Source organism: Pygocentrus nattereri, chromosome 17 (assembly GCF_015220715.1).
Source record: "Pygocentrus nattereri isolate fPygNat1 chromosome 17, fPygNat1.pri, whole genome shotgun sequence".
NCBI classification, from domain to species: Eukaryota; Metazoa; Chordata; class Actinopteri; order Characiformes; family Serrasalmidae; genus Pygocentrus; species Pygocentrus nattereri.
The window spans coordinates 5,698,642-5,714,628 of record NC_051227.1 but is presented as its reverse complement, the minus strand read 5'-3'; the positions used below and the strand labels follow the sequence as shown (position 1 = coordinate 5,714,628).

Here is a 15,987-nt window from a genome sequence, read left to right as displayed (position 1 = left end):
TCTCTTTGTCTTTGTTTGTGTCTGTCTATCTGTTTGTGTCTGTATCTGTGTCCGTCTGTCTGTCTGTGTCTGTCTATCTTGATAGACTTGCTACATTAATTAAATATTTTGGAAAACTTCACTAATGTACCTTGATTTTATTTATTTTTAAAATGTATTTATTTATTAATCAGGTCAGTCACACCGAGCAACTTGGAAATTGGATGAATAAAATGAATAAACTAATATGGAAATATTCTGTCTTTAGTGTAGCTTGATTTCCTCTTTGTCTGTCTGTCTGTCTGTCTGTTTATCTATGGATCCCATTAGACAAACTAGAGAGTAATATGAAGATATTCAGTCATTAATGTAGCCCCGTTTCCTTGTTGTCTGTTTCTGACCGTCTGTCTATTTATTTGTTTGTCTGTCAGTCATGCTAAACAAACTGAAATATTCACACCTTAGTGTAGTTCAGTAGATTTATTTATTTTTCATTTTATTGCTTTATTTATTTGCTTGCTTGCCCCGCTGGGTAAGCTGTAAATAAATAAATACATTAATTGATTTTGGAAATATTCCATCCCCTGTGTTGCATGATTTTTCTTTTTTTTTTTTTTTATTTAAAATTTTTTTTTTATTTCATAGACATTCCAGTGTGGCAAACGGTAAAATATAAATAATCTCTCAAAGCTGGAACGTTAGTGGTTCATGTTCAGCTGCTGCTTCTGCTGGTTTTGTTGTCTGAGGCCTTTAAAGAACAGCATCATCCAGAAGGCTGGACACGATACAGACCTCAAAATCTGTGTGACCACTGCTGACCTCGTTTCTCCTCAGCTGGGAGACAGAGTTAGACATTAACCAAGAATAAGAGTTTCCACAGAGCACCGAGATCCGTATCTGAGCATCCGTATCACTGTGGTTATGAAAACTGACCCTAGACCAGCTCTGAAGGTCAACAGGTTGAAATAGTCCTGGAGCCCCACTGGAGTAGTGCTATGAATGAGCCACTAGAGGGCGGTGTTTCACCAGTAGTTCTATGAATGAGCCACTAGAGGGCCTACCACCAATGAGGCTTGTGCAGATGAGCATCAGGCTTACTTTACGATGAGATAATTTTATATATATATATATATATATATATATATATATATATATATATATAATATTACATTTCCAGGTGCCTCAGTGTTGATATCCATTCTTCCATGGCGATTATATAGACTTTTTACTTTTTGGGCAGTCGTGGGCTGGAGGTTAGGGAACTGGCCCTGTAACTGGAAGGTTGCCGGTTTGATCCCCAGTGCCGACAGCCCATGACTGAGGTGTCCTGGAGCAAGACACCCAACCCCCAATTGCTCCCCGGGTGCCATGGATAGTGCTGCCCACCGTTCCAGGCTTGTGTGCTCACTGCCCCCTAGTGTGTGTGTATTCACTAGTATGTATGTGGTGTTTCACTTCACGGATCGGTTAAATGCAGAGGTGGAATTTTCCCGTTTGTGGGATTAAAAAAGTATCACTTAACTTTTTTCTGGAGTGAAGCTATACATTGACCACTAGAGGGTGCTGTTTGTCTTGTCTGTAGTTGTGGCGGGGCAGTGCAGTAAAGTCGCCACTAGAGGGTGCTGTTTGTCTACAGTGTGTGTTGAGCAGCCCTTTAGTTTGGTGTATACAGTCACAGATTGTAATAAAATTATTTTAAAATCATTGATCACCAGCAAACGTTTAACCGCAGAAAACACTTTGCCTCCCGTTTTAAACTGCAGCCTTTCATTTCTCTTTCAAAGCTCCCTGCCATCCTGTCTTTAATAATACACTGTTGTAAGGTGGTTTGTTGTGTCTCTCAGGTACTTGCAGTGAGCGTCGATTTGGCCAGGTCTCCTGCTGCCATCACCCCCGCCATCATCAGCCCCCCGCACACTCATACAGGTGGGTAAAATGAAGAGAAATACTGCTTTCTTTCCTTCTGTCCTTTGTTGCTGATTTCTCGAAAGGTTTTATTTCTTCTTTGCTTACTTTCTTTCTTGTTTTTCTTTTCTTTGTCGCCGTCTTTCTCACCTATTTCTTTCATTTCTTACCAAATTCAGCAGACAAGCTGGAGGCCCCTTCAGCAGAGCCCAGTGAAGGTCCCGTGAGCCAGATGGACTCCCCTGAAGACCCTGTGACCAGCAGCCTGCCTGTTGGAACCCTTCCCGAACCCCCGCAGCATCCTCCGGGACCCCTTCCTCCATTCATTCACCCATTCCCAAACAACGTGCGTCCAAACATGCCTCCAGGGAACATGCCCCGTCCAAACATGCCTCGTCCAAACATGCCCCATCCAAATGCGCTCCACCCAAACATGCCCCCAGCGCACATGCCCCAGTCAACGCTGCCCCAGGGCCCCATGTTTAGAGAGAGACCACCTGGACCCATGGGACCCCGTGGACCGCGAGGACCCCAAGGCAGGTTCCGGATGCCCTTGCCTGGGCCACACGAAGACTTCTCACCCCCAGGCCCTATGGAGGGGGACCACTGGAACCGTGCCCCTCATAGGAATGACTGGAGACACTCTGGGCCAAACAGGGGTCCTGAATGGTTCGAGGAAGGGCCGCCGCCGTTTAGGCGTGGCGGCTGGGTCCGGGGTGGCCCCCGGGGGCGTGGTCACTTTGCTAATTGACCACCTGCCTCAAAGACTCCCAGACATTTTGAAGTTAGGTCTCAGTGAACTTTTCAAAAGTGTGTCTACACAAATAAATGTCATGAGAGGTCACGTGTGCCGATAAACGTGATCGGAGCCCAAAGGTCAGCTTCCATGTTCTTCTACTTGTCCACTGATTGTATCCTGTAAGTTAGGTCTTTAGGTCATTGCTAGTGAAATAAGTTTGTCACCCTGAGGTTACGTGTGTTATTGGGAATATGTCACACGTGACCTCAGAGTGAAAAGTCTGTTTTGGAAACTGACCACTGACCTTTAACCCTCAATCTCTGTCTCATATACTTGAAGCTGGGGTGAAGTTGCTGCAGAAACTGCGTCGTTCTGAAATCACGTGTGCCAATGAACGTTACTGGTGGTCAGAGGTCAGTTTCCAGGTTCCTCTGCTTGTTCAAAGACTCCCACAGACTGTTAGCTTCACGTTTGTGCTTTGAAAGGTTGTGTAAACGCCATTCCTGTGCAAAGGACTGTGTTGTTTTGAGGTCACGTGTGCCAATGAATGTGATTGGAAACATTCAAATCAGGCCTCTGGTCATAGGGATGTCCAGAGACTTAAAACTGGCTCAAAGTTTGGAACACAATTAATACGTTTCTGTAGAAATATTGCCATGGAAAAAAGTGTGAAAAGGTCACGTGTGCCTGACGAATGTGAGGACATGCAGAAGAATCTGCTCATGGTGGAAACTGACTGTTAATGTTTAAAAACAGCCCTAGAGACATAAAAATGGGTTAAAGTGGGTACAAATTAGGTCATTTAAATGAAATTAAACGTCATTCTAATGTCACGTGCGCCAGTGAACAGGTTTATGGCACACGTGAGCTCCCATCAAAACGATATTTTTCTAGTATTTTGGAAACAAAAGCAATGTTTGGCCTCAGATGACCAGCCTAGGGACTGCTGACATGAAGTTAGGACAAGATGAGGACATCTCTGTACAACTTTCATGGATTACGCAATGGTCACTCTGAGGTCACGTGTGCCAGTCAGCGTGATTGGACAGGTAGAAAAATCTGCCGCTTTGGAAACAGGTCCCGAAAGAATCCCAGAGACTTGAAACCAGCTTACGTTTAGGCTGTCATGGAGAACTTGGTGTGGAAACGTCATGGCTTTGGAAATACGTGTGAAATTCTGAGGTCACGTGTGCCGATTTGCTTGGTAGAACAAAAAAAAGAGACTCTTATTTTTGTTATGTTCTTCGTTTAAACGTGACCTTTTAAGCTTAAATTTGAGGATGATTTTTCTCAGCAGTCAGAAGACTGAAGGAACTGAAAACTGCTTATTTATTTAATTTTTTAAAAAAATAAGTCACTGTCAGATGCACTTTTCATAATATTGAAACATCTTTTGGGCAAATCCTGACACCCAAGACGTGGAAAAAGCTACTTCCGGGCCTATATTGACCCTGTAAAGGCTTGACTGTGTGCCGTGTCCACTCGAACCTGCCCAGGCCTTGATGAATAAGTGTTCTAAAACGAAGGAAACATTTCTGTTCCCAAGCTATCGTTGTTTTCGAGGTTGTATATTTTGGGATTGCATGATTATATTTGCCTGACTTTTGGGAAGGAGGAGGATCCGGGAAAGCTTGCCTGATTTGATTGGAAAAGCTGTTTGCGTTTTGAGCGGTCAGCTGGTTTTCATCCTGTGAGCTCGCTGTTGATTTTAGTAAACTATTTTTCTACTAATCTGGTCCTGCTGGTCTTCTTTTCAGCTGAGTATGAATGTAATATGTCTGTCAGGCTGTTTATGCACATTTACAGTAAACGTACAGTAGACTTGATCCTGTCAAGTGTTCAGGTTCAAAAGTGCCCCCTACCTGTAGCTTCACCTTCAGAGATGCTGCTATTTCAGCATGACCACACTAGAGGGCACCACAGCTCAAGATTTAGTACTGACCACAGTTTCATAGATACTTGATGAAGTGATGTTGATATTTTTTCTCCTCTTTTCTGTGATGAATATGATGAAGTCCCTGCTGGGCGTTAAATAAACCCGACGCAGGTCAGACTAAAGACTGAAGGCCTTCTAGGAGCCTCTAAATGAAGCATCACCTTCAGTTCGCTCTGTGGAAGGAGTTGGAAGTGAGGATGAAGGAAGCCGTGGAATAAACAGAATTAAACGAATAACAGAAATGTAAACACAAATAAACATGTGAAAGGAGGTTCATTAAGTCAGAATCGATGGTTATAAAGGAGAGGATTTCACATTTTCATCAGATACTGAGTTTATATTAAAAAGGTAGAAGTGACCAGATACCTCATCATCCTCCTCCTCCTCTTCATCATAATCATCATCATCATAGCATCATCACTTGTTTTCGCCATCACCATCTTCTTCATCTTGACCATCATTAGCATCATCAAACTCATTTTCATCATCACCATCATCTTCATCCTGTCATCCTGCTCTTCATCATCATCATTAGCATCATCAAACTCTTCATTTTCATCATCACCATCTTCTTCATCCTGACTATCATCCTGCTCTTCATCATCATCATCAGCATCATCAAATTCTTCATCTTCACCATCATCACCCTCCTCTTTGTCTTCATCATCGTCATCATTAGCATCATCAAGCTACATTTTCACCATCCCCATCTTCATCTTGACCATCATTGTCCCCTTCATCTTCACCATCATCACCTTCGTCATCATCATCATTAGCGTCATCAAACACTTCATTTTCACCAGCACCGTCTTCTTCATCTTCACCATCATCATCACCACCATCGTCCTCCTCTTCATCTTCGCCATCATGATCTTCATCTTCACCATCCTACTCCTCTTCATTTTCACCATTATCATCTTCATCTTCACCACCATCATCATCATCATGATCACCCTCCTCTTCATCTTCACCATCATCTTCACCATCTTCTTCATCTTGTGACCATCATTATCATCTTCATCATCATTAGCATCATCAAACTCATTTTCATCATCACCATCTTCTTCATCCTGTCATCCTGCTCTTCATCATCATCATTATTAGCATCATCCAATTCTTCATCTTCACCATCATCACCCTCCTCTTCATGATCATCATCGTCATCATCATAGCATCATCAAACTCATTTTCACCATCACCATCTTCTTCATCTTGACCATCATTATCATCTTCATCATCATTAGCATCATCAAACTCTTCATTTTCATCATCACCATCTTCTTCATCCTGACTGTCATCCTGCTCTTCGTCATCATCATCATCATTAGCATCATCAAATTCTTCATCTTCACCATCATCACCCTCCTCGTCTTCTTCATCATCATCATCATTAGCATCATCAAGCTTCATTTTCACCATCCCCATCTTCTTCATCTTCACCATCATCATCATCTTCGTCATCATCATCACCACCATCGTCCTCATCTTCATCTTCACCACCATCGTCATCATCATGATCACCCTCCTCTTCATCTTCACCATCATCATCATCTTTATCTTCCCCATCATCTTCATCTTCACCATCCTACTCCTCTTCATCATCTTCATCTTCACCATCTTCATTTTCACCTTCATCCTCCTCCTCATCTTCATGATGATAATAATAATAATAATGATGATAATAATGATAATAATGATGATGATGATGAACCATCATCTTCTACATCATCATAACTGTAGTAATAATAATTAGTATCACCATCAACTATTATTATTATTATTGTTGTTGTTGTTTAATAATTGTGGCGGTACTGATGATGAAAACGATTATTATTATTATTATTATTATTATTATTATTATTACTAGTCCTCGTCTCTCCCAGCAACCACAGCTCTGTAGCACCAACAAGTGCTCTGAGTTGCTGATTGGCTCGCCCTGCTCCCCCGCCCCTCCGCTCGGAGCGCGCGCTGGGCCGGCGGCGCGGATGGAGGGCCGCATTCGCGCGCGCTAACAGGGAGCTCTAACGGTCACCGGGGACTGGAGCGAGCGTGCTCGTGCGTGTGCATATGCGTTCTAGAGCGCGTGGAATTAGCTAGATGCCAGCGAGGCGCGCGGATCCTGGCGGAGGGAGCGCAGCGCGAGCACACGGTAAGCAGCACGAGAGCTTCGCCTGTGTGGATGCGTGTGTAGTGCACGAGGCTGAAACTGCCTCCTTACTCGAATGTTCCGCTCCACCTTAAACGGGGCGCCATTTAAGGTGGACCGGAGGTCCCGCTGCAGCTGCGTGCGCCTTTCAGTGCGGCAGTGCTGGCTGTGTTGTGATGCTTTGCCCGGTCACGTACACGTTTTCCTCGAGCGCGTGTCACCGGTGTCACGTCACGTGCGCGTCCAGGGGTTCGGTAACGGCGCGCGTGTGCTGTGGGTGCTCGTCCAGTGCCAAGGGCATCTCAGCACGGGGGGCTTCTTGCAGTCTCGGTGCGTTGTGTAAGATGCAGCAAAGCCATCTGTCCAAGGGCAACCCCACCGACTTTCCAAAATCCAGAGTGGGCTCGGTGTGAGATGGTCCAGATCTCTTTACTGTGGTGGTGATAGGAACCAGTCGTCGCCATGACTACAACACAGATATAGACATTTTATGTACTATCCAGAACCACCAGAGAACCTACACGAGTCTTCTGAGCTTATGGAATGTTGATGATGGAAAATAGTGGAAAATCTGAAATAATCAGTTTTCTTTGGAGACTATTTTGCCGCACAGCGCCCTGCATGTCACGTATCCCTCCACCATGAATGGAGTTTAAGTTCTCAAAGTATCACAAAACAGCGTCTCAGTCATCAGGCAGTGAATTCAGAACCATCTCATGTAGGAACTTTCTGTGAGGGAGCTTTTAGAGGTGGACGTCTGGTTCCTATCACCACCACTGTGAACGGTTCTGACTCGGCAAGTTTCTTTAGAACAGAGCGTTTCACGCCAAGTGCTACGTGTGGTCTTTCCATGTGTTCTCATAGCCGTCAGCTGAAACCAGCAGAGAGTCCATTTCGAAACACGTCTCATTTTCTCTCTCACTTTGTGCTCAGGTTCAGGATTGAACACAATAACAACTCTAATAGGTTCTTCATCTCGTTTATCAGGTAAAAGCTCTCTATACACTGTGACTCAGCACTGACTTCGTATATCCACTGGTGAAGTTTCCATGCCTTTTTTATTAGAGCCTCGACAAACGTGGCTGGCCTAAGATGACCCAAACCTGGCCTTAGCTGGACCTAACCTGGTTCAAACCTTAAATTAGCTGGCTAAAAACTGGCCTTCGATGACCCAAACCTGGCTTTAGCTGATCCAAACCTGGTTGTAGCTGGCCCAAAAGGCATTAGCTGGTCCAAACCTTATCATAGATGGCCCGAACCTGATCTCAGCTGGCCCAAACCTGGTCTTAGCTGGGTCAGACAGGGTTCAAACCTTACCTTAGCTGGACCAAATCTTGCCTTAGCTGTCCCAAACCTTGTCTTAGCTCGCCCAAACCTGGGCAAGCTTTCCTTAGCTGGTCCAAAACCTTTCCTTAGTTGGCCAAAACCTGGCCTTTGATGGCCCAAACCTGCTTTTAGTTGGTCCAAACCTAGTTGTAGCTGGCCCAAAAGGCATAAGCTGGTCCAAACCTTACCTTAGCTGACTCAAACCTGGTTTTAGCTGGCCGAAACTTTACTTTAGATGGCCCTACCCTAGTCTTAGCTGGTCCAGACCTGGCCTTAGATGACCCAAACCTAATCTTAGCTAGCCCAAAACTAAAACTTAACTAGTTTCATCTTGACCTTAGCTGGACCAAACCTGCCATAGATGACAAAATCTTTTCCAAACCTAGTCTTAGCAGTCTCAAACCTGCTTTTAGCTGGCCCAAACCTGGCCTTAGATGGCCCAAATGTGGCCTAATCCTGGTCTTAGCAGCCCAAAACCTAGTCTTTGCTGGCCCAAACCTGCTCTTAGTTGTCCCATAATAGCCCTTAACAGTCCCAAACCTGGCCTTAGCTAGTCTAAAACTTGCTCTTAGTAATCCCAATGCAGCTTTTACATCAAATCTGGCATAGGATGGTCCAAACATGGTTCAAACATGGCCTAAGCTCTTCCAGTACAGCTCTTGGCAGTCTTAAATCTGGTCTTTGCTGTCCCACACTCGGTCCAAACCTGATCTTAGCTGGTCTAAATCTGGTCTTAGTTTGCCCAAACATGCCTTCGGAGCTTATAGATGTCCCAAAACTAGGGTTAGCTCCTCCAAAACTGGTCTAAGCTGGCCCAAACCTGCTTTTGGCTGTTCCCGAAAAGCTGACCCAAACCCGGTCTTAACCACTCTATACCAGTCTTAACTAACCAAACATGCTCTTAGTCGGTTATAGACCAAACCTGACTCAAGATGGTTTGAACCTTGGCAAAACTGACTGGTTCAGTTAGGAAACCCAATATTTTTCATTGGACATTCAGTCTCCGTACGTGTGTCCGTGCTGTAGGGTGAAGGTTTGAGTGCTGTGGTCTGATTATACTGTCTGGTCACATGCTTCATAGCTTTAATCTCTGTGCTGCGGTGGTGGTGCGGGGGGGACGAGGGGGGGGGGGGGGGGGGCGAGGGGGGGTGTTACAGTGACGAGTATGATAACAGAGCTGCTGTGTGAGCCGAGTTTGACTTCTTTTCACTCACTGTGTTAAAACACGCCACTTCACTCCAAACATGCATATTTTACATCCTCTAAACTCCCCGCACTGAATTATTCATACGTGATCCCACGTACGCATAATTGCTTGCATTGTTCATTCTTTTCTCGAACGGGGCCAAAGCAAACAGCACACTCATGTTTTTTGTATCTCACTATCTTTTCTTTTCGCTCCTTTCTGTCTGAGGCAGCGTTTAGCATTTATCTTTAATGAGGTCACAGACAGCAAGTCAGAACCACAACTCCGCCAAATTGCTGAGTCCAGGACCAAAACATCCGAGAGATTAAAACATATCATTATTATTACAAACATTTGTTTAAGAGCAGCTTTTATTTCACCATGTGGAGAATCCTAAGTAGCTGTGAAACTCCGGAATAATGCACAGGGTAATGAAATAATATGTGTGAAATAGTAAACAAAGAATAAACAGATGCAGAAAAGTTATGAATTATTAAGCACCGCCCACAAACAGTGTCATTTGAATTCATAAGCAGTGGTGCAGTGTGTTGGGTCAGGGACTCTGTTAACCCCTTAAAATCTCACAGCATATGGGTCATCATTTATTAGTAACCACTTGGAATACTATACCAACTGGCTGTATATAAGTGTGTATAAGTTGTATTTAAGTTATGGGTAAATATAATGGTAGACCTGGCCATTTAAGGAGTTAAGCTCAATCCTCGGCAGTCTGGACATACTGCAGTTTTGTTACATGTTTGTTTAGTAATAACACAAAATTTTGATCATCCACTGTAGATTCACACCTTCTCTTTAAACATCATTCAGCTAAATATGAATTAAATGCAGCTGAACTTTAAGTTGAATGTAACAGATTCCACTAAATCTAATCCTAATCTGAATTTAATTTTTTACTGAATTGAGCCTTAGCTGGCCCAAACTGGGCTTAGATGGCCCAAACCTGGCCTTAGCTGGACCAAAACTGCTCTTAAATGGTCAAAACCTAGTCTTAGTTGCCCCAAACCTGGTCTTTGCTGGTCCAAATCTGGCCTTAGATGGCCAAGACCTGGGCTTAGATGACCCAAACCTGAGCTTAGCTGGCCCAAACCCAGCCATAGCTGACCCAAACCCAGCCTTAGCTGTCCCAGACCCAGATCCAGCCTTTGGTTACCCAAACCTTTTCTTAGCTGGCCCAAACCTGGCCATAGAGGACCCAAACCTGTTCTTAGATGGCCAAGATCTGGGCTTAGATGACCCAAATCTGGTCTTAGTTGGGCCAGACCCAGCCTTAGATGACCCAAACCTGAACTTAGCTGGCCAAGACCCAGGCTTAGATGACCCAAACCTGATCTTAGCTGGCCAAGACCCAGTCTTAGATGACCCAAACTTGGTCTTAGCTGGCCCAAAGCTGGTCTTAGCCAGCCCAAACCTGGCCATAAATGACCCAAACCTTGTCTTAGCTGACCCATATCTTGCCTTAAATAACAGTCCTCTTCTTAGATGGCCAAGACCCAGGCTTAGATGACCCAAACTTGCTCTTAGCTTTCCCAAAACAGATCCTCAAACGTGGTTCAGACCATCATTACATAATACACAATTACACAGTAAATTACTTATTACCTGTTAGTTAGGTGTTTAAATGTATCTGTTCTGTATGGAGGGCAGCACAGTGGTGCGGTGGGTAGTGCTGTCGCCTCACAGCGAGGAGGGCCTGGGTTCGATTCCCTGACCGGCATCCTCTCTGTGTGGAATTTCCATGTTCTCCCCGTGTCTGTGTGGGTTTCCTCCGGGTTCTTCGGTTTCCTCCCTCAGTCCAAAGACATGCAGTCAGACCAATTGGACATGCTGAATTGCCCCTGAGTGTGAGTGATCCTGAGGGAGAAGCAGGCATAGAAAATGGATGGATGTTCTGTATGGACAGGTTCTGCACTTCTGACTTTCTCTGTGTGTTTTAATCAAGAAATGACAAAAACACCGAAGATGTTATTTTTTTATCTTTCTGCAAAACAAGTTCGGCTTATTAGCTACCTCGCTTGCAAGTTAGCTTATCAACACAGAATCAGATGTAGAATCAGCCGAAGCTTTCGTTTTTCTCTGTTGAGTATGAAAATATGAGCAAAAGAAGTTCTTCTGAAGTTCTGGGGCAGCTAGCACAAACGCTAATAGCGTTAGCATCTTAGCTAGCTTGTGGTGCCTTGTGTTGAAAGTAATAACTTCACAAATAGAACCAGCCTGCCACCATAGTTCAAAACATGGAGCTCTATACTGCACACAGACTCGCATATGTCTACATTTAGACAGAATTGGGTGTAGAACCAGACAAAGTTTTTATTTTTCTCTTTTTAGTGTGAAAATATGAGCAAAAGAACTTCTTCCTTGACTGCCAGCATAAATGCTATTAGCGTTAGCGTCTTAACCTGCCTCATGTTGAACTCTACAAAGTAATGTCTCTAAAAATAGCAGTCAACGCATCAGCATAGCACCACAGTTTAAAATACGGAGCTCGTAGTGGTCATTTAATAGTGTTTGGCAACTTCATCTTCATCTGGAACAGTGAAGGATTAGCTAAATTGTCGTTAGCTTAGCTGTTAGCAAACACAGAGGATCCCACCTCTGCATTTAACCCATCCATGAAGTGAAACACCACATACACACTAGTGAACACACACACTAGGGGGCAGTGAGCACCCTTGCCCAGAGCGGTGGGCAGCCCTATCCATGGTGCCTGGGGAGCAATTGGGGGTTAGGTGTCTTGCTCAAGGACACCTCAGTCATGGACTGTCGGCTCTGGGGATCAAACCGGCAACCTTCCAGCCACAAGGCCAGTTCCCTAACCGCAGCTGTACCTACTTTAATCAGCTGGAAAAATAGGAAAACTCTTTGTAAAACTCTTCCGTTATGTTCTTGGCCACATTTGACATTGCAGCCTCAGACACAGTAATTTTACTGTTATTGCCAGTGTTTTGTCTGTTATGTTTGCATTTATTGCAAATTGAGCTGACTGGACGCGAGTTACCCACCCAGGAGTAGCCGCCCTTTGTGTTTATGATTGTTTTGATTTGGTCTATAACGTGTCCTCATCTCACCCTCCCTCAATACTGGAGTATTCCTTTAATTTATCAGATATCCTCAGTTTCCTGAGCTAAATCGGTGCGGCCGTGCGTGCACTCGGGGGAGGTAAATAAGCAGATTGCATAAGAGCGTTTGTTTTCGTTGCTGTCAGTGCCGCTTTTATTCGGACGGCCGTCACAACCCCAGCTGAGCGTCTTGTGAGAATTATCTGTATCTCTGAAAAGAACAAACGATTCCTTCTTCTATCACTGTGTTTCTGTCTCGCTCACACTCGAGAACACACTGTACAGCATCCACTCTGAGCTAAAGCTCTTCTGCACTGAATGAAACAGTGAATTTACTCGATTTTCATCTCTACATCTTCTCCATATGAATAAAATACAGATACTAACAAATACTAACTGGCCACTTTATTACAAACACCAACCTTGGGCTTTCACTAACTGGCCACTTTATTACAAACACCAACCTTGGGCTTTCACTAACTGGCCACTTTTAGAAACAGCCACCTTGTACTTCTGTTAACTGGCCACTTTATTACAAACATCCACCTTGTGCTTCCACAAATTGGCCACTTTATTAGAAACACTCACTTTGCGATTCCAATCACTGGCCACTTTATTAGAAACAGCTTTTTCCAGGACAGTCTAGCTGGGGAATTTTTTTGGTTCATCTTAGCAAAACACACAATTTCCAAAGTGTCCATTAGTCCAGCAGCTGTGTGGTCTTTCCCATGGTCATGGTCAGGCCTGCCAGCTAACGTGTCTCACTCTGAAGATTTATTTGAACATTTTGTTGTGTTTATTGGCAGGAGCTTGATTTACGTTGGATGCGATCACTCCCAGGGCTCATGTTAGCCAAACCCAGCAGCTGAAACACGCAACACAGGCCAAGCAGAACAGACTCTTTAGCCATGAGACGCCTTTGATCTAATCTTGGGTCTGTTCGTTTTTCCCTTTAATCACTAAAAGGAAAGCTTGGCAAAATATCAGATTTACCAACCACCCCTTCTTACACCAAACACAGTGGATCAGCCAGGATGTGTTTGGTGTCTGAAGTTTGTTTCGTTAGGCCAGAAACGTACTTCACACACGGACGCAGACGCTTCATGCTACACAGACACGGTTTGGTGCGTCGTGTTGTATTCTGAGCATTACAGCAGGGGGGGCTATAATGACAGCCAATCCTGACCAAGCATTAGTCGTATCCAATTCCACCCACCAGTTAGGACTCCCACCAGTCATACAGTACCAGCAGCACCAAAGCTAGCATACAGTTCCTCCTAGACCTGTAGTAACTGTCACTAATGCAATGTCAGTGGACAGCTCAACACGCTTGGAGGAGAACACTAACCGCCATTTCTGTTACATCAGCTTACAGACAGTTAGAGGAGGGTAGGGGGGCCATCCCAACCACCCAAAGAGAGCGAGGACAAGCGTGCTGTCTTAGACTAACAACCACTGATGGCTGTAGCATCAGGGATCGAACTCCTGATGATAGGGCCAACGCTTAGACGGTTGTGCCAAACAAGAGCCCCAACTAGATCCATTTTTTTCCATTTTTTTTTGCGATTTTCAGCTTTCTGTGTCCTTTTAGAACAGCAGCTGTTATATTTGTGAAAATGTCTCAATAATTGGACCAATAGAAATGCTCCAAAATTGCTTTGAATAAAACGTCTTTGCATTAACTTACATTAAACGTATGGAATGATCTTGCCGTCTACTTCAGTCTCAGGAATAACGGTACTAAACTGTCACTGAGGCAGTTCCCCTCTTGTCACTGGGGTGGTTCCATCAAGACTCCATCTCAGTGCCTTTAGTTAGGGAACATAACTGAACCATAATCCACTGAAATTATATGTTCTAAGCTGTACAGACTCCACACACCCCGCCTCGTCTCCAGGCTTTTATTCTGCTGTTCTGTTTTAAAACATTTGGTTAGGAAAAGGTACAAATACCAACTTTTCACCTGGAGAAACTGATTTAAGGTACAAAAGAGTGAGGATGTGCGTCTGATGAGCCAGTTATGTGTATATGTTGTCGTCTCGCCTCATTATAGCACAAAAAAAATAAAAATATCAAAAAGTATCACTTAATATGACACATTCTCTTTGACATTCAGTGTGGAAACAAAATTTCACATGGAAGCATTTCATGACCATAGTTCACGCCACGTATATGCTGCTTAACATTTCCGCAACCCCAACCTAAAACACCTCCCACGTCCCTTCTGGCCACTTTATTAGAACCCCCTCCCTTCTTACTCCTTGCTGGATCCTTTGTAACGTCCTGCTGGAGTCTGTTGATGTGCAGACCGAGTTACCCTCCAGTCTCCCATGGCTGGACGTGATCTCATAACGAGAAAACACGTCTGAGGAGAACTTGTTAATCTTTTGGAGCTAAACTACATTGAAATTATTACTTGGTTAAATAGTTAAAATATGAATGTTGCCAACACTGCTGTACACCAAACTGACATCGTAAGACTGAGCTCACCTCAGTACCCCTCACAGACCACCAGGCTCCATCCGGTGAGGTAGTTTAGAGGCGTTTGGCAGTTTTAGGCTGTATTGGAGTAACTGGCAGATAACAGTGTTAATGCTTAGCACACTCAGACTCATGCTACATCATTTCTAGCTTATTCGCGTTTAGAGTTCTCGTAATTCAGAGGATCCAGTGACGTTCTGGGAAACGAAGAGCAAATATCAGGTTTGGAACATTTTTCTTTACCACAGGATCCCTTTTTTTCTAGAGTTGCTAATATGGGCATGACGATGACTATAGAACAACTTTGGAGGCCTGCTGACAGTGATTTCCATGGACAGTGGTAAATTAGAATTGCTACCCTGTTTCCAAATATGTTGGACCCCGCAGCGTCCATGATTTCCAAATCGAATTTCAAATTTTGATTTGTTGGACCACAGGGCACTTTTCCACTTCGCCCCAATCTCTCTTAAATGAGCTCGGGCCCAGAGAAGGTGGCAGCGTTTCTGGATCCTGTTTAAATTTGGTTTCCTCTTTGTGTTGTAGAGCTTTAACTTGCATGTGTGGATGCAGTAATGAACTGTGATCACAGATAGTGGTTTTCAGAAGTGCTTCTGAGCCCAATGCAGTGATTTCCACTACAGAATCATGACTGTTTTTAATGCAGTGTTGCCTGAGGGCCCAAAGATCACGGCCAGCAAATACTGTTTTTTGGCTTTGTTCCTTACATACTGAGATTTCTCCAGATTCTCTGAGTCTTTTAATGATATTGTGTTGTAGATGATGAAAAGCTAAAGTTCGTTGCTATTTTATGTTGAGAATGTTATTCTTGAATTGTTGCACTATTTGATGTTTCAGTCTTTCACAGAATGGTGAACCCGTCCTCATCTCTACTTCTGAAAGACTCTCTGAGATGCTCTTTATACCCAATCATGTCACTGACCTGTTGCCAATTAACCACCAGGTTTTTTTTTTGTAGCTTTACACAACTTTACCAGTCTATTGTTGCCCCTTTCCCGACTATTATGGAATGTATTGTGGGCATCAAATTCATAATGGACATATATTTTAGTTTCTGTGATGTGATGTGTTGTCTTTAGACTGTTTTCAGTTAAATGCAGGGTTTAAATGGATGTGTCCATCACTGCATTCTGGTTTTATTTACATTTTGCACAGCGTCCAAAAACTTATTTGTAAACAGGGTTGTAGAACTGT

The 15,987-nt window shown here is 43.9% G+C and overlaps 2 protein-coding genes across 5 annotated transcripts in view; both read left to right on the top strand.

Moving 5' to 3' along the window:
* The window catches only part of scaf4b (SR-related CTD-associated factor 4b), a 39,416-nt gene extending 35,062 nt beyond the window's left edge, over positions 1–4,354 (top strand). The window contains exons 17-18 of one of the 2 annotated variants that reach the window (XM_017682537.2): positions 1,824–1,905; positions 2,067–4,354. In XM_017682537.2, coding sequence (XP_017538026.1) covers positions 1,824–1,905; positions 2,067–2,635 — 651 coding nt within the window. In that variant the 3' untranslated portion in view covers positions 2,636–4,354. Of the gene's footprint in view, positions 1–1,823; positions 1,906–2,063 lie in introns of both variants that reach the window. The other variant, XM_017682536.2, reaches the window with a different exon arrangement.
* A 2,171-nt stretch (positions 4,355–6,525) lies between these two features.
* Positions 6,526–15,987, top strand: part of tiam1b (TIAM Rac1 associated GEF 1b) — a 109,955-nt gene continuing 100,493 nt past the window's right edge. For all 3 annotated transcript variants that reach the window (XM_017682538.2, XM_037546850.1, XM_017682542.2), the window contains exon 1: positions 6,526–6,708. The gene's annotated coding sequence lies outside the window, so the exon portion shown is untranslated. The remainder of the gene's footprint in view (positions 6,709–15,987) is intronic.